The sequence below is a fragment of the Myodes glareolus genome, chromosome 10, assembly GCF_982192425.1.
Source record: "Myodes glareolus chromosome 10, mMyoGla1.1, whole genome shotgun sequence".
NCBI lineage: Eukaryota > Metazoa > Chordata > Mammalia > Rodentia > Cricetidae > Myodes > Myodes glareolus.
The window spans coordinates 70,062,146-70,088,248 of record NC_142035.1 but is presented as its reverse complement, the minus strand read 5'-3'; the positions used below and the strand labels follow the sequence as shown (position 1 = coordinate 70,088,248).

Genomic DNA, 26,103 nt, shown 5'->3' with positions numbered 1-26,103 from the left:
TTGGTAAAGATGTAATTGAACAAGGGAGACATGATCCAGACCCAGCAAGCAACAGAAACTTGGAAGCTTTGGTCATGTGATTTTTGGAGTTAAGGAGAGAAATGGGGGCTATGGAATTTGCTTCTGTGACTAACAAAATCCACTGAGGTCAGGCATCTGTAAAGGGTGTGTGGTGTAGGAGGATCTTCTTTCTATGTATTGCTTTCATTGGTTGAATAACGAAAACTGCCTTGGCCTTTTGATAGGGCAGCCCTTAGATGGGTGTGGTAGACAGAACATAATTCTTGGAGGAAGAAGGCAGTGTGGCAGATGCCATGCTTCTCCTCTCCGAGACAGATGCTGGTTAGACTCATGCTGATAAGCCACAGTCAAGTGGCATACACATTAATGGAGATGGGTTAAATGAATATGTAAGAGTTAGCCAATAAGAGTTTAGGACTAATGGGCCAGGCAGTGTTTAAATGAATACAGTTTCTGTGTAATTATTTCAAGTAAAGCTAGCCGGGCGGCCGGGAGCCAGGCGTGACAAAAAGCAGCCCACTCCTCTTTTACAAAAGGTGTGCCTGAATGGAGGTGTGAGGTTGCAAAGTTGAAACCTGGATTGCCTTGGAAACTCCAACATGTTGGAGATGCCAGAGCAACTAGATACTTGCCAAGGGAAGCTGCTAACTAACAGGTAGTGGAAGAGCCTCAAGAGAAACAGTATGTTGCCATCAACAAAACAGAACTGAAAGTAGTTTGACATGGGAAGAGCATTTTGCTATCAGATATGGAGAAGCAGAGTTTGCAGTCTGTCCAGGTGGCTTTCAGTCTTGCATTGGTCCAGTGTTTCTCCATTAGGCTCCCTTCCCTATGTTTTGGAATAGTAATGTGTATCCTATGCCATTATATGTTGGAAGTATGTGATCTATTTTTTGATTTTGACTTTATAGGGGATTACAGTTAAGAGATTACATGAATCTCAGAAGATATTTTGAACTTTGAACTTTTTTATTGATTTTTATTGAGCTCTACATTTTTCTCTGCTCCCCTTCCCTGCCTCTCCCATTCCCCCTCCAACCCTCCTCCTAGGTCCTCATGCTTCCAAGTTACTCAGGAGATCTTGTCTTTTTCTACTTCCCATGAAGATTAGATCTATGTAAGTCTCTCTTAATGTCCTCATTGTTGTCTAAATTCTCTGGGATTGTGGCTGGTAGGCAAAGAAAATCAGTACTTTGGACTTTTAAACATTGTTGAGACTCATAGAATACAGGGACGTTTGAAGTTGGACTAAATGCAGCTTGTACTATAATAATGTTACAAGCTTATGGGGATAAGGAAGTGGAATGTAGTAGTTTGAATGTTATTGGCTCTCATAGGAAGGAACATTATTAGGACATGTGGCTTTATTTTAATAGGTGTGGCCTTGTTGGAGGAAGTGTGTCACTATGGGGGTAGGCTTTCAAGTATCCTATATCCTCAAGCCATTCCCAGAGTTTCAGTTTACTTCCTGTAGCCTCTGGATAAAGATATAGAACTACAGTATAGAACTGTCATCTACTTCTCCAGCACCATGGCTACCTGCACTGCACCATGTCCCACAGTGATGATAATGGATTGAACATCTAAACTGTAGGCTATGTGATTAAAGGTTTTCCTTTACAAGAGTTGCTGTGGTCGTGGTGTCTCTATTCAGGAATAGAAACTCTGACTAAAACAACATATTATCCAAAGTCTCCTAATAAGCACATACCAAGTATTAAACACACAGAAGTTTACTAAGAGAAATGCCTGCATAGAAGAAAATAGAAAGGATGAAGTTGAAGATTTGGAGAGTCATCATCTTCAGACATAAGCCTGACTCTTAGTGAAGGAGTTGTGTAAGGAGGGGTGAATGTGAGCATCAGCAAAGCCATTGTGAGTCCTTGATCTAGATTCAACAAAGTAGTCCAGTGCCAAAAAATGTACCTTATGTGGTATTTGTACCTTACTCTAACATCTGGAAGGAGTAACATATAGTAGGGATGGTTGTTGCAGGTACATATATGGGCCTCAGAGTGCAGCAACATGGACAACAACACTCCCTGTCCCAGGAAAGCAGCAAGATTGAATCTTAAGAACGTCAACTGATTTTGGATGAAGAAGGTTTAATTGGCAAAGAAGTGAGAAAGCCCAGGAGGAATGTGGAGAGGTTTAAACTCAGCATTTATTACTTACCTTTGGTTACCATTTTATTTCTAAAACATTTTTGTTTGAATTACAAGAGGCATTTGTCAGCTGAACTGAGAACACATTTGCCAGTAAAGTTCATTAAAATATAAAAGTAATCCAAGAGAGTATCCAGATTTCAACCAGCTATATCCTCTGGTTCAGTTCTTTCATTAGTCTTTGGGACATCAGTTATTGCATAATAATAATATCTCCAAAGGTTCTTGAGTCATGAGGCAACACAAGTTGTTATATACTGAGTAAATGGAAGCTGGTTAATAACCGGAGATACTTTTAGTAAAATCGTGAAAAGCATTTTGTTTCTGCTTGGTAAGTCTATTAACTGTCTCTCAAATGCTGGGTTAATATTGAAGACAGAAGTAGGTAGTAGGGGACACATGTATTTTCAATTTTGCAAAGTTTGGGGAAAGCTGAGATCCTGTTGATCTTAAAAAGACTGGAAATTCATAATGTATTTTGGAGTTGCTTTAGTCTATTCTAGACTACAATTTTTCTAAACCCTATTAGAGAAGCAAAGTGGTCATTCTAGACTCATTTTATAAGGTTTGCAATCTTCTTTTTTATCAGGTCCCTGAGCAGTTCTCTAAATTGCATAAGAAACAACTATAAAATTGAGTCATTGCATTTTTCAATGAGTAATGCAATGAACACTGTGTATTGTAGTCACTATTAAAAAACTTATTAACATCTAACATTGAGTTTTAAAAAAAATCTGTGTGAAAAATATTCAAGTCTCCCAGTACAGCTCTTACAAAGCTTCACAATATACCCTTTCCTCAAAGGATGATGTGTCTGTTCCAAAATATGCCACTTAAAACAACAGAGCAGAGCTCATTGCATAAAAAATGAATAACTCAGAGGATTTGGGGTCCATCTATTTATTCAGTACAAGAAAATTGTTATTCAAAAATTGGAATGGATATAAGGGTCAGCCTAGCTGAGCAATCATGCTGAAGACATGCTTTTAAAATAGACATTAGCTATTCCAAATGAGCTACACTCTTGTCATTTGTTCTTTACGATTATCTCATTAAATACATTACAACACCTGAATAGTACACATGCATGCATGCATGCACACACACACACACAGAGACATTCACACAATACACCACACACACATTCACACAATACACTTATGTGCACACACACATACACACTCTCACATTTGTTTTAAATTACTTTTGTTCTAAATGCCATTCCTGACTTCTTACATCCTGGCGTACATTCCTGGTTATGATGCTGGATTTAACCACAATGTACACCTGTCTTTTAATTTTGTTCTGAAAGCCAGTTATGGCATGTTCATATTTAACAAGGATGTTAATATGAGCTTGCCTAATGTTGAATATGGGTGAAAATCTATTTTTGATTTGTCTATCTGCTTTAAGGCAAGGATGTCCTTTAGCTCTCGAGAAAGTAAAGACTATAGCGTCTTCATGGGTAAAATTGACTGCATTGCCCTTCAGGGCATGATCATCCCATTTTTCTCTATGTGTATGATATAGCAAAATACTATATGTCTTTTTCTTATGTCAGACTTGTACTTCCCAAAATTATATAAGACATCCTTGAATTATTGTAGGGAAGTGAATTTTATAGTCAGTGAAAACTTGTTCACAGATAGTGGGGTCTCATGATGTCAGCCTATAATCATACGTATGCAGAGGCTGAGGTAGGAGTTCAAGGCCTGCTGGGCTACAGAGTGAGTTTAAGGTCGGACTATTTAATTTAGCAAAATCCCATCAGAAAAATGAAATATAAAATATAAAAGAACTGGGTATATGATTCTGTAGCAGGGCTCTTACCTAGCATGTATAAGAGCTTGAGCACAATCTTCAGTACTTAAAGAAGAAAGAAAGAAAGAAAGAAAGAAAGAAAGGAAGGAAGGAAGGAAGGAAGGAAGGAAGGAAGGAAGGAAGGAAGGAAGAAAAGAAAGAAAGAACACACATCCAAAAACCGTGTTCAGGTTTATACAAAGCTGCATATAGATACAGTAACTGTGTTTTTTAAGTTAAGCTACATTAAACTAAGACGTAATAATAGATCATATGTCAATTTTTAAGACTTCAGTAAAAAATGTGAAATATCTCATTTTATATTTATTGCATGCTCTGTGGGTGTTCTCCTCACTGTCTGTTTTCAGAGAGCAGCCGTTTTACTTAGCAACAGCCTGGGTTGTTTGCAGATTTTCACGGGACCTCCTTGGCCAACAACTCAGTTGAATGCAACACACAGTTCTGCCACTGGAAGCCTTGCCTGATGACAGGAGATGGCAAGTGGAGACTCTATATCTCCCATTACTAAGGGTCCTCATTAGGATCACTTTCATGCATTACAGAAAGCCTCCGCTGCACTGTTTCCACAGTACCCTTGCTCTCCCTCCATTTCATTTTCCTCCATACCTGATCCCCCTGCTCCGGTCCCCACCTGCTTTCAGTCTGCCTGTAAAATTGATTCTATTCCCCTCTCCCAGGGAGATCCATGTGACCCCACCTAGAACTTTCCTCTTTACTGAACAACTCTGAGTCTATGGACTGTAGTTGGTTATCATTTATTTAATGGCTAGTATCTACTTATAAGTGAATACATGCCACACTTATCTTTCTGTGTCTTGGTTACAACAATTAGGATGAGTTTTATTCCTAATTCTATCTTTTTTCATGATGTGATTACTCATGATGTTATTGTCCATGATGTCTAACAGCTGTGTAATACTCTATTGTATAAACGTACACCAATTTCTTTATCCATTATTCTGTTGAGGGACATCAAGGTTTTTTTCCAGTTTCTGGTTATTACATGTAAAGCCACAATGAATATGTTTGAGCAAGTGTCCTTGTAGTAGAATAGCGTGTCCTTTGGGCAAATGCCCAAGATAGTATAACTGTATCTTGAGGTAGATCAAGTCCCAACATTCTGATGAATTGCTGTATTGATTCCTCCAAAATGTTGAACATGTGTGCACTCCCACCATCAATGCAGGAGTGTGTTGGTGGAGGGCTGCTTTTTCTTTCCAGCCGCCTGGCTAGCTTAGACCCTAAATAATTACACAGAAACTTTATTAATGAAATCATTGTTTGGCTCGCTAGCTCTAGCTTCTTATTGAATAGCTCTTACATATTACTTTTAACCCATTTCTATTAATCTGTGTATCACCACGAGGTCGTGGCCAACCAGAAAAGTTTCAGCATGTCTATCTCGGGTGATGGCTCCATGGTGTCTCTCTGCCTCCGCCCTTCTTCCTCCCAGTATTCAGTTTGGTTTTCCCTGCCTACCTAACTTCTGCCCTGCTCTAGGTCCAAATCAGTTTCTTTATTCATTAACCAATAAAAGCAACATATAGACAGAAGGAACTCCCACACCAGGAGTGTTCCCTTGCTCCACAGTCTCACCAGCATGACCTGTCACTTGCATTATTGATATTAGCCATTCTAACAGGTGTAAGATGGCATCTCAAAGTCATTTTTGATTTGCATTTCGTTGATGATTAAGGATGTTGAATATTCCTTTAAGTGTACGACAGCCACAGCAATTTGAATTTCTATATTGAGAATTCTTTGTTTCTGCCTATATCCCATTTTTAATTGTATTATTCAAATTTTTATAGCTAGTCTGCATCAGGTTCTCTGTACATATGCTACAGCTTTTAGCTTAATATTTTTATGGACTCTTAACTTTGAGAATGAGTGGGTCTGACTCTTTTGCCTGCTCATTTTAGGACTCTTTTCCTCCTGTTGAGGTGTTGTGTCTAACTGATATGATAGTTTTGTTCATCTTACTATATGTTATTTTGTCATGTTTAGTTGCTATCTTTTAGAAGACTTTTCTTTTCTAATGAGAGAAAGGAAGGAAGTAAATCTGGAGTGGAAGGGAGGTTGAGAGGGACAGAGTGGATAGAGTAGTGGGAGGGGAAACTATAATCAGGATACATTGTATGAGAAAAGAATCTATGTTCAATAGTTCAATAAAAGGATTTTTTTAAGAAAAAGAAAATGTTTTTATAAGATTTGGCTGTAGGAAAGCCTTTAAGACAATTTCTTAATTAGTTATTGATGGGGGATGGTTCATCCCATTGTGTATGGTACTATATACCTGGGCTGGTTGTCTTGGGTTCTATAAGAAAGCAAACTAAATAAACCATGATGAGCAAATCAGTAAGCAGCACCTCTCCAAGATTTTTTATCAGCTCTTTCCTCTAGATTGCTGTTCCATTTGAATTCCTGTCCTGACTCCATCTAATGATGAACAGAGATATGGAAGTATAAGTCAAACCCTTGCTTCCTAACTTGGTCATGGTGCTTCACAGCAGCAATAGAAACACTATGGTCAAAAAAAAAATCATAATCTTTGTTTTACAAGTGAAAAAAAATGCATTAGCTACTTTTCTTTTTACTGTGAAAAAATGCTAAACAGAAAACAAGGAAGAAGGATTTATGGGTTTATGGGTCTCATAGTTTAAGGGGGATGACAGTGTTCATGGTAGCTAGAGAATATAGTGGGGACTCCTCCCATCAGAAAAGACAAGGAAGTAGAAAGAGGTGAATGTTGGTGCTCAGCCCATGCACCCGTTATAGTCAGTATAGGAGCCTAGCCTTTGGGACAGTACTACTCATATAGAGGGTGGGTCTTCTTTCTTCATTTAAACTTCAGTGAAAACTTCCTCATAGATACATCTCAAGATGTGTCTCCTAGATAATTCCAAATTAAGTCAGATAGACAAAGGAGATTAACCATTACAGAAATACTGTAATTTGCAAAATTTGCACAACTAACATAGAGTTGTAATTTAAATCCAGGTCATCTAACCCTAGAGCCTTTGTGCTGATGTTATAATTATACTGATCCTTAGGAATAGGCGTGCTATTGACTGAGAAGGAAATTGGGAAGATGTGGGCTTCTGGAATGTTATTCATAATGGTAGAAGAAATACATATGTATGTCAAAACTCATAAAGATCAACCTTTGAAGTTGTATACCAGACTGTACATGATTAATATGGCAAAATAAAATATCTGAGGAAAAATATCACAAATATATCTTGCATTTTCAAATATTTTATATACATCAATTTAAATGGACTATTCCACTAAAATCAATCTCATTTTTTCATAATAAAACTTCTTGAAACTTTTAAATTATAATGCAACTCAAATTTTTAGTTTCCTATATTTTTAATAAGATGGTGTCAGTCTAAATTGTTTAATCTATTCAATCCTCAGGTGTTTTTGTGTGTGTTCAAATCCACTCTAGCTTCCAAGGGCAACCTTATTGAAATTTTGGCATATCAAAACTGAGATCCCTTCCACTGAGACTGTAAGGACCCTGAAACACTTGATTAGAAAAGAACCAGAGAACATTGTTTAGCCTTATCTTTTGACATATTACAGCACCATATCTGGGAAAGGTGACTTAATGACAGTGACATTCCCACAGTGTATGCATAACTATGCTTATGACAGACCTTAGACATTACCATAAACCCATAATGTTTTATATATCACGTAATATAATCAGTGTACATGTAATTCTTTTCTTTAAAGAGGCTACAATTTTAATTAGATTTTTCAAAGAATATTTTGTTTTGAAAAATAGCAAGAATCTCAGTTCTAGGAAGAAATGACTCATTCAGGCAGTTTATTATTTCATATTTACTTCTAGATGATAATCTATTCTGTAAGCATTAGTATTCCTTAAAATGTGATTATGTGCTTATATTGGAGAACTTTTGAAAGGGGGTTGACTAGTCATTCTCTGGATACCATTATGGAAGAGAAAAGTTTGGTAGACAAAGCAATGAGTATAAGTAAAAAAGAATAAATAATTATTAGCAAACGATGAAGACTCCCAAAGATATTAGAGAAAAAATATCTACCTGATAGTAATTATTGATTATATCCCAATGTGGGATGTACTTCTGCATATATTATTGCTATATTGGTTAATGAATAATATTGTTTGGGAAAAATGACATAGCAGAGTAAAGCCAGGCAGGAAATCTAGACATGGATAGAGAGAGAGTACGCTGAGTCAAGAAGATGCCATGTAGTTGCTGAAAGGGAAAAATGTCCAGAACATTTCAGGTAAGTCACAGCCTCATGGCAATACACACATTAACAGAAATGGGTTAAGATATAAGAACTAGGTAGGAATAAGGCTAAGCCATTGGTCAAGCAGTTGCAATTAATTGTTGCAATTAATATAGTTTTGTGTGATAATTTGGGTCTGGACATCTGGGAAACAAATGCGTGCAGTCTCTGTTTACAAAATGGCACCCACACCAGTTACAAAATCTCAAGAAACCATTGTTGATGCTTTAGTATAAAATTCTTGAAGCTCTTATCATAAACAACTGCTGTAAAATTGATTATGCTTGTAAGAAAACTCCACCTCTTCTACCCTTGAAAGTCCCGCAGTACTTTAGGCTCTGTTACAGAATTTACTCTATTATGTTCTAACATTTTAAAGTTTACTTTTCTCATTTTTTACTATAATGTCCTTCCTCGGCAACTAAAAACACACTTTCTTTTACCCTCACTACCCAGTGAATAAATACTAAATAGTTACAGGTGAATACAGTAATGAATTAATGTCTAGTGATAGATTCCTATATATCCCCCAATAAAAGATAAGCTACAAACAAATAAAACTTTAAAAATAAATAGTTAAAGAAAAGCTAGATCTAGGGTAACACTATAGAGTCTTAGCGAAAGCATCCAAATTTATCCTGAGAGCATTCAGTGATGGTCATAACTGGACATATATGTCAAATGAATATCTGCATACATCAGCTATGATTCCCTTCCCTCAAATGCAAATGTTGCTGGGCCTTCTCCACTACTGCTCATTTGAGAATGAAGGAAGTGCTTTCTAAGCTAATGAAATATAGAGAAAGGAGATCTGGGGATCATTAGAAATGTTAGATACTTTAAAGAAGAGAGAACTACACTGGTTAATGTGACATGATTTCAAAGAGGTTTGAAATTCAAGAGCCTTCCTTACCAGCTGATGTTCAGTCTTTGTTTCAAGGCAGATGTTGAATCTCCTCAAAGAAACTATGACCAATAATTATAGAATTACTTGATTTCAGTAGTCACTGGAAGTTTTTATCTTATCCCTGACGTTTTCTCCTCCTATGAGAAAAAAATGTGTGTGTGTGTGCATGCAAAAGTGTGTGTGTGTGTGTGTGTGTGTGTGTGTATTTGTTTGTGTAAATGTGGAAGCCATCTGGTTGTATCTTAAACAAGGTTTTAATCATCAAAGAGGTTTCTGTGAGCTAACACTGATTTTTCAGTCAGCAGAATGTACAATATCATTCAAGAGAAAACAGCAGCATGAAGAGTCCACATGCATCTAGAAAGAGGATATTACATCTTTATTCTTAGTAAGTCATGGCTTACAAATTACATGAAGTATAACAAATACGCTGGCCATCATTTAAGTGTGGGTTTTGAAAGTCTCATGTTTTTTTCTAAGGTATGTTATCAGATGAGGCTAGGGAGACTAATGACAAAGATATGTTAAACATACCTAGAAACTGTGAGGAGCATATTTTATTGCTTAGGAAGAAGGATGTGCACTGTTCAACTGTACATATGAAAGAACTCACAAAGTTTTATTAAAATCAAGAAAATTCTCACTTATATGATCAGTTAACAAGTTAAAGGATATTCTTTAAATAATTAAATTAAAATAAAATAGTTCTTTAAAACCATCAGTTTAAACCAATTACTACTGGTTTGGTTTAAAATAATGAAAATCTAACCAGAATTGATTTCATTTTTAATGGAACAAAACCAAGAATAAAGAGGAAGTAAGAATGAATTACCTCATAGAAATCAAGAATGAGTTATGTGGTATTCTGTCAATCATGTTTTAAATAAATGCTGATTGGCCAGGCAGAAAGTATAGGTGGGAAAACCAGACAGGAAGTGGAAATGATGCAAGGAGATCAGGAGAATTCTGGGGAGGAAGAAGTTGATTCCTCCCACTCCTGCCCAGATCACCGAAGCAGCAGGATGTGATCTTCCGGCTGGAAAAGGTATTGAGCCACATGGCTAACATAGATGACAATAATGGGTTAATATAAGTTACAAGAACTAATAAGAAACCTGACCTAATGGGTCAATCAGCTTTACAACTTACAGAGCCCTCTGTGATTTTCTTTGAGGCTAAATGGCTGGGCTACCAGGCGGGACAGAAAAACCCAACAAGCCAGCTGGCCACTTCATGTTGCAGTTGTGGAGCCAAGTCATGAGAAGAGACAAACACAAGTGGAATCAGGTACTTTCCTATCTGACTTCTAATGTCCCCATTGCATAATAGTTACTCTTAACTAGTAGGGATGTTGTTCATGTACTTTTTAAATTTTATACTCTGCAAAGATCTCCTTTTCACATTCATCTCTTGTGTAAAAACAGGAAACACCTGAATGGTTTAGTCCTTTATAGTCAAGATTAACAAAGGCTGCTTCAGACTCTATTGCTAAATGAGAGGTGGTCCTGGGTACGATGCCATGTAGATGGGAGTCAGCCACACAGGTTGAAAGCAGAATGGCAAGTCCAGTCCAAATGTCATTCCTTTAAATGCAAGCAGAGGGACGTGTTATTTAGTGTCATACCAAGGATTTCAACAAAGGTTGGAATCCAAAACTTGTGCTCTTTCTAAATAATAATCATAATGATAATAATCAAATTGTTTTTTAAAATGGATATGTTCTGAGTATAGACATTCTTAACACATTTTCAAAGAATGTTAAAAAAAAAACCCTCCAAATCCTCCCATGTAAAATTATCATCAACAAAGATGTCACTCACATATTTTTAATAACAGTGAGCAAATGAAAAAAGACAAAAGAATTATAAAAATGGAGCATTCTATGTATTTTAGTTTGAATACAACAATTACATTTGATTTTACTTAAATTTAATGGAAGGGAAACTGTAGTAAACAGTTGCTTACCTAAATACCTTATGAAATCCATCCTTGACACTGCTCTGGTGGCCAAGAACCTGAGAACAAATAGGTAATGGATCTAGGGGAAAACCAAATATTACTATTCAGCTCTAGGAACATAGTGATAAAATTCTCCTAATAACATTCCATTATACTCGTAGATCAGCATCTTGCTCAGCTGTCATCAGAGAAGCTTTCCCCTGCAACAAATGGTAACGAATACACACTTACAGCCAGACAATGTGCAGAGTGAGAGACTTTAGAACACTCGTCCTAAATGTCATGTCGCTATCAAATCCTTCCCCTCAGTGTTCAAGGAATCCTCCAGATGAGGAGATAGAATGCAAGAGCCAGAAGGGTGAGAAGACATGAGTAAACAAGGTCTAAATACAACAGAACTGATGCACATACATATGAACTCACAGAGACTGGCAGCACGAACCAGTCTAAGCCAAATGAGGCCCCTGTGCCAAGAGGAGCAATGAACACAAACTCCCATCTTTAATCCAGAAGCTAACTCCAATTGACCACCATTAGCAAATGAAAAATTATCTTTCTTCAACAGTGTCTCATTAGGGATATAAGCCAGGCCCCATGCCCAGCAGTAGATGACCATCAGAAACTAAACTCAGTGATATCTTTGGATCTTTGGAGGTTCTTTTCCTAATACTGTTTTGTCAGAGCATTTTTTAACCTTACATGTTATTTACATATATCTTACCTTCCAGGTTGGTGTATTTATGGAATTCTTGTGTGTTAGAATGTATCTCTTGCATCTATATATGGTTTTTGTTTTGTTTTTTTTTTTTTTTGCTTTTTTGTTAGCTCTTCCTTTTATGTTTGTTTGGTCCTCTTCTGGTTTGTTTGTTTCTGTTTTATCTTATTTTATTATTATTATTTAGACTCATGTTTGTTGTTTAAGGCAAGACAGAAAGTGTGGATTCAGATGGGAGGGGAAGCAGGAGAGATCTTGGACGTGTTAAGGAGAAGTAACCCTAATCAGAATAATATATGAAAAAAATCTATTTTCAATAAAAGAAAAACAGGAAAAATACTTTTTCTGCATGAAAAGCCCTTTATGCTACTAAAATTACAATGTATGAAAATGATGGAACACTTTCAAAGAAAAAAATTATGTGTTTCTCACTTGACAGTGACTCTTTGCTTCCTAAGATGTAGACATGAGTTTATATACACGTCCTTCACCCATGCCAACTAAATTTCATAATTTCAGCAAAGTTCTGTTAATTTCACATTTTAAAACATATATTTGTATAACATTTTACGATGAAAACTTCTATCTAATTATTGTAATTCTATGCTTACAGATTCCACATATATCACAGTCTCCATACCAAAATTTATCAACATGTTATGTCTCAGTATTAAGTAGAGTATATCAATAAAGATATTTCTGATGGTCGTCTTCAAGCCTTGACTGTATCTACTGCTTTCCGTCTGTAGTGCCTCCAGGGACTTGTGGTGCTTCTTGACTCTAAAGCTTGAGGTTAATATCAATTTTTAGGTAATTCTAGCCATGTATGTTCCAAGTAAGCTCGCTCTCTCTCTCTCTCTCTCTCTCTCTCTCTCTCTCTCTCTCTCTCTCTCTCTCTCTCTCTCTATCTATCTCTTTCTCCATTTTCTTTATTTCCTTTTGAAATTTAATGAATTAGAATTTTGATTCTAACTCACAGGTCTCTTGAACATTTCCTTTTTCCTTTTCTTTCTGTTACTTGTTGCTTTATTTCAGATACTTCCTTTAGAGAAACCTCCAGCTCATGTCTGAAATGTTCTCAAATCCACTGAGTTCTTGAGCTTTTGTTCTTAGTCCCATTCAATTCTAGATGTTTCAGTTTGTCCTTTTTTACTTGGAGATCTCTTTATTTCCTGAAATGTATTTAGGGCATGCACCTAAATCCACAAGGGGAGTATTCGTTATTCATATTCTCTCCCTTTTAAAAACTGTATTATCCTTTCATGTTGGGTAATTTGCTGAATTATATACATTAAATATCCAAACTTTTTCAAATTATTTTAGAAATGTGATCTTGAGGGGGTTTAAAACACTTTTGGTAGTAATGTTTGTTAATGAATCTAGCAGCCAGGTCAATTTAATCCTATTTCAAGGTCTAATGATCTGAAATTAAGTTCAGTTATTTCAAAGTCCATTTGACTTCATGTTTATATGTACTCCCAAAAAGACTGTTCAAAATTCCTAAGTCTCCCAGCAGCTTTTATTAGGAATCAAAATTAATGACTATCAAGGCTGACTTTTTCACTTCTCTTAGATATCTTATGTATATATACAGTAAGGTATGCTTTAAACTGGATTTTCTGTTCTTAGTTAGATGTTTGATAGATATTATATTGTCATTATCAAAGGTGATGTCTTATTTATTAAATACTTATAAGTTTGCTGTCAATTTAAGCCTCTATTTCTTCCATATTAGAAGAAATATGTAAAAAAATAATATAATACTGCATATATTTTCTTTTATCTAGGACCTATTTAATTACTACTGTTTGGTTTTAGGGAATTTCTATTTATGAAAAACAAAATAGAATTAAAAGGATCAGCCCTGATTTTCATTTCCCTGATTGCTAAGGAGGTTGAGCATGACCTTAAGTGTCTTTTGGCCATTCAAAGTTCTTCTGTTGAGAATTCTCTGTTCAGTTCAGTACCCCCCATTTTTTAATTGGGTTAATTAAAGTTTTAGTGTCTAGTTTCTTGAGTTCTTTGTATATTTTGGAGATCAGACCTTTGTCTGATGAGGGGTTGGTGAAGATCTTCTCCCAGTCAGAAGGTAGCCTTTTTGTCTTACTGACAGTGTCCTTTGCTTTACAGAAGCTTCTCAGTTTCAGGAGGTCCTATTTATTCGTTTCTCTTATTGTCTGTGCTACTGGGGTTCTACCTAGAAAGTGGTCTCCTGTGCCCATGTCTTGTAGACTACTTCCCACTTTCTCTTCTATCAGGTTCAGTGTGGTCAGATTAATATTGAAGTCTTTAATACATTTGGGCTTGAGTTTTGTGCATGGTGATAGATATGGGTCTACTTTCATTCTTCTGCAGGCTGACATCTAGTTATGCCAGCACCATTTGTTAAAGATGCTTTCCTTCTTCCGTTGTATACTTTTAGCTCCCTTGTCAAAAATCAGGTGTTCGTAGGTTTGTGGGTTAATGTCCAGGTCTTCTATTCAATTTCATAGGTCGACTTCTCTGTTCTTATGCCAATACCAAGCTGTTTTCAATACTGTAGCTCTGTAATAGAGTTTGAAGTCAGGGATGGTAATGCCCCCAAAAGTTCCTTTATTGTATAAGATTGTTTTGGCTATCCTGGGTTTTTTGTTTTTCCATATAAAGTTGATTATTGTTCTCTCAAGGTCTGTGAAGAATTTTGATTGGATTTTGATGGGGATTGCATTGAATTTATAGATTGCTTTTGGTAGAATTGCCATTTTTACTATTTTGATCCTCCCAATCCATGAGCAAGGGAGATCCTTCCATTTTTTTGGTATCCTCCTCAATTTCTTTCTTCAAAGACTTAAAGTTCTTGTCAAATCGGTCTTTCACTTCCTTGGTTAGAGTTATCCCAAGATACTTTATGCCATTTGTGGCTATCGTGAAAGGTGATGCTTCTCTGATTTCCCTCTCTGCTTCCTTATCCTTTGTGTATGGGAGGGCAACTGATTTTTTGGAGTTGATCTTTTATCGTGCCACATTACTAAAGTTGTTTATCAGCTGTAGGAGTTCTTTGGTAGAGTTTTTGGGGTCGCTTATGTACACTATCATATCATCTGCAAATAATGAAAGTTTAACTTCTTTCTTTCCAATTTGAATCCCCTTGATCTCCTTATGTTGTCTTATTGCCATTCCTAGAACTTCAAGCACTATATTCAAGAGGTATGGAGAGAGTGGATAGCCTTGTCGTGTTCCTGATTTTAGTGGAATGGCTTTGATGAATTTGATAACATTCAATTTGATGTTAGCTGTCGGCTTGCTGTAAATAGCTTTTATTATATTTAGGTATGATACTTGTATCCCCAAATCAAAACAACTTTGAGATACCATCTTACACCTGTCAGACTAGCTAAAATCAAAAACACCAATGATAACCTATGCTGGGGAGAATGTGGAGTAAGGGGAACACTCATCCATTGTTGGTGGGAATGCAAACGTGTGCAGCCACTTTGGAAATCAGTGTGGTAGTTTCTCAGGAAACTAGGAGTAAACCTACCTCAGGACCGAGCAATTCCACTCTTGGGAATATACCCTAGAGATGCCCTATCATACTACAAAAGCATTTGTTCAACTATGTTCATAGCAGCACTTTTTGTAATAGCCAGAACCTGGAAACATCCTAGATGCCCCTCAATAGAAGAATGGTTAAAGAAGGTGTGGAACATATACACGTTAGAGTTTTATTCAGCGGTAAAAAAACAATGACATCTTGAATTTTGCATGCAAATGGATGGAAATAGAAAACGCCTTACTGAGTGAGGTAACCCAGACCCAAAAAGAGGAATATGGTATGTACTCACTCATAAGTGAATTCTAGCCATAATTAAAGGTCTTTGAGCCTATTATTCGTGATCCTAGAGAAGCTAAATAAGAAGGTGAACTTGAAGAAAATCATATAGTTATCCTCCTGGATATTGGAAGTAGACAAGATCGCCAGGCAAACTTGGGTGCACAGGGTGGGGTGGGGTGGGGGTGGATGTAAGGGGAGATGGGGAGAGAGAAGGGAGAAGGGGCAGATTCGAGAAAGCTTTGGGGAATGGGATGGGTGGGATGGGGGAAGGATGAATATGGGAGCAGGGAAGTAAATAATCTTAATTAAGGGAGTCATTTTAGGGTTTGCCAGAGACTTGATTCTAGAGGGGTTCCCAGGTCCAAGGAGAGGTCCCCAGATTGTTCCTTGGGCAGCAGAGGAGAGGGTGCCTGAACTGGTCTTGTCCCATAATCATACTGATGAATATCTTCCATATCACCATAGAACCTTCATCTGGCAATAGATGGAGATAGAGACAGAGACCCACATTGGAGCACTGGACTTAGCTACCTAGGTCCAAATGAGGAGCAGAAGGAAGAAGAACATGAGCAAGGAAGTCAGGATCATGAGGGGTGCGTCCACCCACTGAGATGGTGGGACTGACCTAATGAGAGCTCACCAAGGCCAGTTGGGCTGGGAGTGATGGAGCATATGATCAAAATGGACTCTCTGAACGTGACTGGCCATGAAGGCTGGCTGAGAAACCAAGGACAGTGGTGTTGGGTTTTTATTCTACTGCATGGACTGACTTTGTGGGAGCCTGGTTTGTTTGGATGCTCACCTTCCTAGACCTGAATGGAGGGGGGGAGGACCTTGAACTTCCCACAGGGCAGGGAACCCTACTGCTCTTAAGACAAGAGAGGGAGGGGGAGGTGGGAAGGGGGAGAGAAAAGGGAGGCGGGGAAGAGGTGGAAATTTTTAATAAGTAAATAAATTAATTAAAAAAATAAAAAATAAAGGATCAGCTCCTAAAGTTAAAATGGCCATTTTAAGACTGTACTCTGAAGAGACTAGAGACTGGGGAGACAAGCTAAACTGATTGAACTGAATCTTGGTCTTCTCTTCTGCTTTTATGGAGTAGATACTTGTACAAGCACTAAAGCTCAATATGCCTCATCATAACAACACCATATTCACTCCTCTGTCTTTTTATATTTTTTTGTTTTTTTTCAAATTTATTTATTTATTTGTTTATAAAAATTTCCACTTCCTCCCCTCCTTCCCATACCCTCCCATTCCCCCCACTCCCTCTCCTCCTCCTCCCCTCTCTCGCTCCTCCCCCCTCTCCAGTCCTAAGAGCAGTCAGGGTTTCCTGCCCTGTGGAAAGTTCAAGTTCCTCCCCTCTTCCTCCAGGTCTAGGAAGGTGAGCATCCAACCAGACTAGGATCCCAAAAAGCCAGTACATGCAGACGAAACTAGACCCAGTGCCATTGTCAATGGCTTCTCAGTCAGCCCCCATGTCAGCCACATTCAGAGACTCCGATTTGATCACTTGCTCACTCAGTCCCAGTCCAGCTGGCCTTGGTGAGTTCTCATTCGATCAGTACCCTTGTATCAGAGGGTGAACGCACCCCTCACGGGCCTGATTTCCTTTTTCATGGTTTCCCTCCTTCTGCTTCTCATTTGGACCTTGGGGGCTCAGTCCAGTGCTCCAATGTGGGTCTTCGTCTCTATCTCCACCTATCGTCGGATGAAGGTTCCCTCTGGTCCTGCCTTTCTTGCTCACGTTCCCCCTCCATCTGCTTCTCATTTGGAGTTAAGTCCAGTGTTCCAATATGTGTCTCTGTCTCTATCTCCATCCTTCGCCAGATGAAGGTTCTAAGGTGATATGCAAAATATTCATCAGTATGGTTATGGGCCAAGGCCAGTTCAGGCATCCTCTTCTCTGCTGCCCAGGGAACAATCTGGGGACCTCTCCTTGGACCTGGGAACCCCTCTAGAATCAAGTCTCTTGCAAACCCTAAAATGGCTCCCTTATTTGAGATATATACTTCCCTGCTCCCATATTCATCCTTCCTCCCTCCCCCCATCCCATTCCCCCAAGCCATCCCCAATCCTCCCCCTCTCCTTTCTCTCTAACCATCTCCCCTTACTTCCACCCACCGTGTACCCAAGTTTGCCTGGCAATCTTGTCTACTTCCAATATCCAGGAGGATAACCATATGATTTTCTTCAGGTTCACCTTCTTATTTAGCTTTTCTAGGATCACGAATTATAGGCTCAAAGACCTTTAACTGTCTTTTCTTCTTCTACTATTTCTTTTGACTTTATCAATTGTTTCATGGCTTGCAGGCTGTCTTTTCATTTTTAGTAATTCTAGTTTCCTCATGTGAGAAAAAAGTGTCACATTTGTTTTTCTGTGCTTATGTTTTATAGTCCTGGAACTATAAAATCCTCTCTTAATATTTCAAAATTATGTTGTCCTTTCCTTTTTGGGTAGAATGATAGATATCTGTTAAGTCCATTTGATTCATTACCTCTAGCAATTCTCTTATTTCTCTGTTGAGTTTCTGTTTGATTGATCTGTCTATTGGTGAGAGAGGTGTGTTGAAGTCTCCAACTATTAATGTGTGTGGTTTGATGACTGCCTTGAGTTCTAAAAGTTTTTCTTTTACATAAGTGGGTGCTTTTATATTAGGAATACAAGGTTGCTTTGTCCAACCTAAATAAATATCAAACAATGTTAGGAGCTGATTCCTTTAATGCCATCTTGTTTTAAATAAACAGAAATTCCACAAGACCAACATCTGTATTTTTTAAAAACATCAAGATATGACAAACATCAAAGGCTTTCAATAAATAGTAAATTGAAGTAAAATTTCCGAATAAATGGATTACAATTCCATCAATTGCTGTGAGTGACACAGTGACTATACTTACAGCTACCAGGATAAGGCATATATATCCTCAATTATGAAGCACATTGCTGCGGGAGCGCCTTCCACTCTGTCAGCCAATAGCTGCTGAAATACCAGCCCACTGGTGCGTGGTATATTTCTCTTTTAAAAAGAGCCGCAAGTCTTGGTTCGGGCCTCTTGGTTCCTGTGCTTGGTTCCGGCTCCCGCTCCGGCTCCTGCTCCAGCGACTAGGCTCCCTTCCTGACGGTTTATGGTGTATGTAAGTCTTACCCCCCAAAATAAATACCCCCTTAAACATAATTGGTGTGGGATTGATTCGCCATTAGCGCATTAACATAATCGGGTATATTATGGTAAATCTTTGTCAGCAAAATAAGCTCACCGTTCACTATATTTCTAGATTGTTCATTATTTAATTTCATTTTTAGTTGAGATTTCAGGCATAAATATTATCCTCTGTTTCACTCACAGGAACTTCATTACAAAGTCTAAATATCGTTCTTGTTTTTTAGTGAAATAAACAAGAATTCTAGAAATTAAATATCATACCTAAGTTTAGATATTCAGCAACCATATGTTTAAAGTTGATGTTTTTATTCTCTCTCTTTTTTCATTCTTTCTTTCTTTTTGGTTTTTCGAGACAGAGTTTCTCCGCATCTTTGGTACCTGTCCTGGAACTAGCTCTTGCAGACCAGGCTGGCCTCAAACTCACAGAGATCCACCTGCCTTTGCCTCCCCAGTGCTGGGATTAAAGACGTGTGCCACCACCGCCCGGCAATGTTTTTATTTTCTCTACCATCAATAGTTGCATTTATTTATACTGTTCTGTTTGTTAGTTCCAGTAACACTTGGATAATACTTTCCTTGGGTGATGGAACTCATGTTTATAGTTGAGTAATATAAGTTCTCATTTGAGTAAGGCAGTTGAATATTAATTGGTAAATATAAGATGGAGATCACGGGACACAATTACTCAAGAGTCAGAAATGTCTCATATCCATGTTTAATTTTTATATTTGTATATAACCATTTGAGTATTCAGATAAGTAACATTGAAACTATTACTGGTAAATGATTTGCCCAGTAATTAAGGCAACAAATTGCATATGGTGTTACACTGTTACAAAGGGACAATCTTTGATCTTCATAGATCAAAATATTACATAATTTTTACTTTTTGTTTAATAATTTGAATGGGTTTTGAGGTGAAAATTAACCACCAAGTTTTTGAAGACCATTGTGGGAGATATTATGAACTATGACCACTTTTATCTTATATAAATCATTCTATTAAATCTTTATTTTTAAAATTTATAGTTTATGAGACTTTTAAAAAGTAATTTATATTTAGATATTCTCTTAAAATTCTGTTAAATCACCTTGTATTTTTATTAGCTGAAGATAGCATCTATCCCCAAACAAAACTGGACAAAAATATGAAATTTGAGAAATATAAAAATATTTTGTTTCTACAATCCATTCTTTTGCGATATTTGTGGACTTTGCAAGCAAAGCTCCATTTGTTATTAAATACATGGCATAATTGTTCTAAGAAAAATGTCTTTGGTTTAGGATTTCTATTATCAATTCATATTAATCAAGCATCCACAAAACTCCATTCATATTTCAATGATTATCTTTTTCAATGATAGAATGTTCAGTACATAAAATATCTGCTAAAATATTACAGCAATTATTTAAACATGAGTTAAAAATATAGGCTTACAAAGATGTATGACTTAGTTTTCTAATTTTACTTCATATTTATTTTTCCAGAGTTAAGTTACAATATAAATTAATATTATCTCAACCGACATAATTTATATGATAATGGAAGCAGTGAGTATAAAAAGAAATATGTAAGCTTAGGCATTTTTCCTAAATTTAGCCTTTTCTACATGAACATTGAATGAGAAGCAGTGTGTGTGAGCATGTGTGTGTGTGTGTGTGTTTGTGTGTAATTATTAAATTCAATTAAGAATACTTTCACAATTTTGGTGGAAGAAATTTGGAATTATTCTTGAAAGTATATGGAATAATAATTATCTGTTTATTATTTCAAAACAAAAATTGTAAGAAGATTTAAAAAAACTTTGGAAATATGCTGTGGGACAATGATCTTGTACCTCGTAAAAATTTGTAAGTTTTATTGCTTTAATAAAATGCTGACTGCCTCGTAGCCAGGCAGAAAGTATAGGTGGGGCAATGAGAACAGGAGAATTCTGGGAATGTATATATGTGTATATTGCGGAAAAAGGTTTCCACGTCTTTTACAAAGGTCTTTAGTATAGGTTACTGCAGTTGTCTGAATGAAAATGGCCGCCACAGACTCTTAGGAAGTAGCATTGTTGGAGGTATGGCCTTAGTGGAATAGGTGTGGCCATGTTGGAGGAAGTGTGTCTCTGAGGAGTGGGCTTTCAAGTTTCAGAAACTCAAGCCTGGCCGGCCTAGTGGCTCACTAGGCCTGTGGATCCAGATCTTAACTCTCAGAAACCTATCCAGCACCATGTCTGCCTGCATGACACCATGCTTCCCACCATGATGACAATGGACTAAATGAACTGTAAGCCAGCCCCAGTAAAATGTTTTCCTTTGAAGAGTTGCCATGGTCATGGCGTCTTTTCACAGGAATAAAACATTAACTATGACAATTATGTTTCCCTATAGCCCTTCTCTAGTCTACTCTCTTAACTCCTGTCCGCTTAGCCAATCTTGCTCCATTTCTCACTTTTCTACCTTTATACCATCTCATACACCTCTTCCTTGGCTAAGGTTAAGTGTACTATCTGTTCTTTCCAGATGATTTTTAAGTGTTTTTTTTTTATTTTTTTGAAGAAATTTCAAATTGATCTCCATAGTGATTAGACTAAGTCACACTTTCCCTAGGAAAGTACAAGGTTTTCCTTTTATGTCCACCCAGGCCATAATTCATTTTCTTTTCTCTTTTATTTAAATTTTCTTTTCATTTTACATACTCACCCAGTACCCCTCCCTCCCCTTCTCCTGTCCCTCACCTCCCCCTTGCATCAAAACTGGGCAAGATATCCCAGCATAGGGAATGGACTCCAAAAAAGCCAATTCATATACCTGGGATAAGTCCTGGTCCCAGTTCCAGGGGCCCCACAAACAGATCAAGCCACACAACTGTCATTCAAATTCAGAGGGCCAAGTTTGGTCCCATTCAGGTTCCCCAACTGTCAGTCCAGAGTCCCTGAGGTCCCACTAGCTTGGGTCAGCTGTGTCTGTTGTTTGACCCATCATGATCTTGACTCTTCTTGTTTATATGATCCCTACTCCCTCTCTTCAGCTGAACTACAAGAGCTCAGCTCAGTGCTTGCCTGTGGACCACTGCATCTGTTCAATCAGTTACTGGATGTAGGTTCTATGATGACAGTTAGGGTGGTCACTAATCTGATTACAGGGTCAGGCCAGTGCAGGCCCCCTCTCCCTTACTGCTAGAAGTCTTAGCTGATGTCATCTTTGTGGATTCCTGGGAATTTCCTTAGCATCAGGTTTCTCTCTACACCCATAATGACTCCCTCTATCAAGACAGCTCTTCCATTGCTCTGCCTCTCTGTTCCTCCCCCAATTTGGCCATCTCAATCCCTCCCTCATGTTCTAATTTCCATCCTCTTCCTCCTACCCCCTTCCAGTTTACCCAAGAGATCTTAACTATTAGACATATATCCAAAAGATGCCTAATCATATCATAAGGACACTTGTTAAACTATGTTCATAGCAGCATTATTCGTACCAGCCAAAACCTGGAAACAACCTAGCTGCCCCTCAACCAAAGAATGGGTAAAGAAAATGTGGTACATCTATACAACGGAGTGTTACTCCAAGGTAAAAAAACAATGACATCATGAAATTTGCAGGCAAATAGATGAAACTAGAAAAGAATCATCCTGAGTAAGGTAACCCAGACCCAGAAAGACAAATATGTACTCACTCATAAGTGGATATTAGACAAAAAGCAAAGGATAACCAGGCTACAGTCCACAACCCTAGAGAACCTAGGTAAAAAGGAGGACCCTAAGAGGGACATGCATGGAGGGCCCCAGAAAGCAGAATTTGTTTTCTTAACGATTGTTTTTCTGAATGGGAGAAACAATCTCTCAATGAAGTTTCAGTTCTATTTCCTCACGTATAAAGATGTTAGCCATTTAAATGAATATTGCACATCTGCACTTCACATTTTAAGAATGGTTTATTCACTAGTCCATTTATAATCAACATTCAAACTCTTTTTATTGATTTTAATTTCATGGAATCCATTGTCAGTTCTTGGCATCATTTCTTTAACTACTAGTGTATAAGGGGAACATCTATGATTCCAGGATGAAAAGCTAGCAATAGGTAGATCCCTGAAGCTAACTGGCAATACACTGCAAGCAGTCAGTGAACTTGAAGTCAATTAACAGACCCCCATCTCAAATAAATAAGATAAAAAATAACTGAGAAAGACATCTGCCATTGACCTCTGACCTACACATAAACAAATACATGTGTATGAGCACCCGCACACATCTGTGTACAAAAAACAACACATGCACACACAAATAAAATATAGTGCATATAAGCAGTGGGATTTTATTCAGTTACAAAATGAGGTTATTTTATTTTTCATCTTCAAAAATAGAATGAAACTGGATATCATTATATCAAGCAAAAAAAGTCAGATTCAGAAAGACAAATAATACATGTTTCTTCTCATATGCAGAAAGAAACTATATTTAAACTTACATGTGTGTTACATATGTATAAATACACATATGAATATAATATGTGTACACAAGTAGAAAGAGGACTAAGAGAGGGGAGAGTGATATCTAAAGGGTAATAGAGTATCTGTGACAACATGAAGTAGAGAAAGAGACTACTTTAGGGGAGGACAGTCCAGTAAGGGAAGAAGGAATTGGGGAGGGGAAAGAGAACAGTATTGGGGGTGAGAATAATCAATACAATGCTTTATTTTCATAGAAATGCCATAAAAAAGAAACTTACTACTTTGCATGATGTCTAAAATTAAAAAACACACAAGATGCAAATGAGAGATTACATTGTTCACTAAAGGTATTATACATTACAGCAATTGATACAGTTGGCATGAAATAGAAGTTATGAACTTCAAATTTTCCATGTGGCCTGTAAGGGAAATTCTATATGATTACTCTGAAAAACATGAAATGTGGATCCTACTAAGAAACGCATTCAAAGCAATGAGCTATGATTTTGCTAGTGAAAATCATCAGTGTGGCAGATTTTAAATAATATTGAAAATTAAAACTTATAAAAAGTTTACATTTGAGAAAGTTTTAGTAGTAGAAACTATAATTTGTTCCATAATCATCATGAATTATTTGGGCAATAGAAAGTCTGTTGGAAATGTGAATAACTTAGTTTGAAATTTAGAGCATACAAATATGATTATCTTTCTTTTGACAGCTTGAGTTTACAAACCTAGATTAATACAATGTCACAGTTTTTCCATTTCCTCATTAAAGAAAGAATTGAATTTTATAATTCAAATACAATGCAGAGATCAACAAGTGCTTACAGTTTTGAGACTCTCTGCTCTCTGAATGAAAGTTTTTATGTCATGTTAAAACTTCCAATATTATCTTTAGAGAAAAAAATACTAAATACCACTAATTTCCAGGCTGTCCCATACTTTACATTGCATTAAACTGTTCAGAAACTATGTTTTCAATTAGAAAAATATTAGAAGTATAGAAGAAAACTTTGATGATAAGATCCTCATAATTTGATAGCTGCCCTGAGCTTGGCTGAGCGCCCTCTGGGGTTGTCTTGGACATCTTGATCTTCTGGGGTAAGTACCTTCTTGTGAATCAGATCCCACATCAGAGGAGCTCTTCCAGAGCTGCTCCCCTCACTCTCATGATTTGAATCCAGCTGTGCCGTTTGTCTTACCTTCTGTCTAATGCTGAGGTTAAATCTTTCTGTCATACTTATCCCAAGCAAAAATCGTTTGACAATGCGATCTTCTAAAGAATGGAAGGAAAGCGCAACAAGACGACCACCAGTTTTCAGAAATTTCTGTGCTGTTTTCAGTCCTGTATAGAGTTCATTGAGCTCATTGTTCACAAAGATGCGAAGAGCTTGGAACGTCTTGGTAGCAATGTGGGTAGATCTTTGTAGCAAGTCCTTTCTTGCATAGACAGCTGAGGTAGGAAAGGCACCTAGAGAGATTGTGTAAGAATAAGGAAAATAGACAGGCAACATTAACATTTGCTATGTAAATGCCGTACAGTGTGCACTTTTAAAAAACTAAATTTTCTGAGAAATAGTGACATTTTAGTAATAATTTCCTCTTATTTTAATTTTCTTTATGGTTTAAAACCATATATCATAACTATCTTTTATAGCTCAACAACTGTAATCAAAGAGGGAGAAACAGAAGGAGTAGACAATATTTTGAAGATATTATTACAAAATTTCGCAACTTTGCAAAAACCATTAGCTTATAGTAATAAAAAGTGTAATGTGCTGCAAATAAAATAAAGAAAACCATATCAAGGCACATCGTAACTGAACTGCTACAAGCTAAAGACAGTAAGAAAAATCATAAAAACAGCAAAGAAAATAACAGATCTTCAATAAGTCAATGCACAGAGGAGAACAGACTGGGGAATGCTCAGCCATAAATAGGATCTATGTACCTCAAGGCACAAGATTTTTCCTGGAAGAAGGGGCAGAAATTTAAGAGCTGGTGGTGGTAGTAGTAGATGACTTCAAGGAGACAGTGTTTTCACAACACAACAGGAAGATCACTTACAGTGACTATGAAAGCTTGCATAAGACACATGCAAGCTTAGGTCAAACAAACTCCCGGCAAAGAGGTGGCCAGGTGCGCACCAAGTACCACCCCTTGTTGAGAAGCCATTGGCCTGTGATAGCTGTTGGAAGAGGAAGAGTTGTTTTGTTTGTTTGTTTGTTTGTTTGTTTTTTGATCTGATCCCTAGTAGGTTGACCACAGGCCAGGGCAGGCCCCACTCTGAAGACTTCTTGGGCAAAATAAACTGAACTTTTGGGGGGAAAGGAGAAGAATGCTCAGTGTATCAGAGAAAAGGATGAGAAGGCCGAGGCTCCTAAGCTGAGGTAGCCACCCTCTTGTGTCTTTCACAATAAATTTTCTCTGTGAGGTTTGTTGTGCAGTATAACTGTGGTATTCCTTGCTCCCAACTGCTAGGATACTTTTGCCCTCAGAACTACAACACTTGTATTGTGGGAAATAAATACTGTTTAAACATGAATGATAAAAGGAAAAGTATGGTAAGTTGGGAGTCTATGAAAATTAAAAAACTTTGAAACATAATAAAAAATCCATAGAAAATAAAAAAAATCAAATCACCAATCTAATGATATTTGAATCTGAACACAAAAGAAGCAAAGTGCAGAATAACAGAAGATACTGTCTCCATAATACTCTGCAACATGCACATAAGATCAAACTTGCTCAATACTGCTCAAGGATTGTTATGAGCAAAAATGATGAATTTTTTTTCAAA

At 37.2% G+C, this 26,103-nt stretch overlaps 1 protein-coding gene across 2 annotated transcripts in view; it reads right to left on the bottom strand.

Moving 5' to 3' along the window:
- Window positions 1-23,134: 23,134 nt before the first annotated feature.
- Mettl15 (methyltransferase 15, mitochondrial 12S rRNA N4-cytidine) overlaps window positions 23,135-26,103 on the bottom strand; it is a 181,777-nt gene continuing 178,808 nt past the window's right edge. For both annotated transcript variants that reach the window (XM_048443705.3, XM_048443703.3), the window contains exon 7: window positions 23,135-24,774. In XM_048443705.3, the coding sequence (XP_048299662.3) occupies window positions 24,332-24,774 (443 nt within the window). In that variant the 3' untranslated portion in view covers window positions 23,135-24,331. The remainder of the gene's footprint in view (window positions 24,775-26,103) is intronic.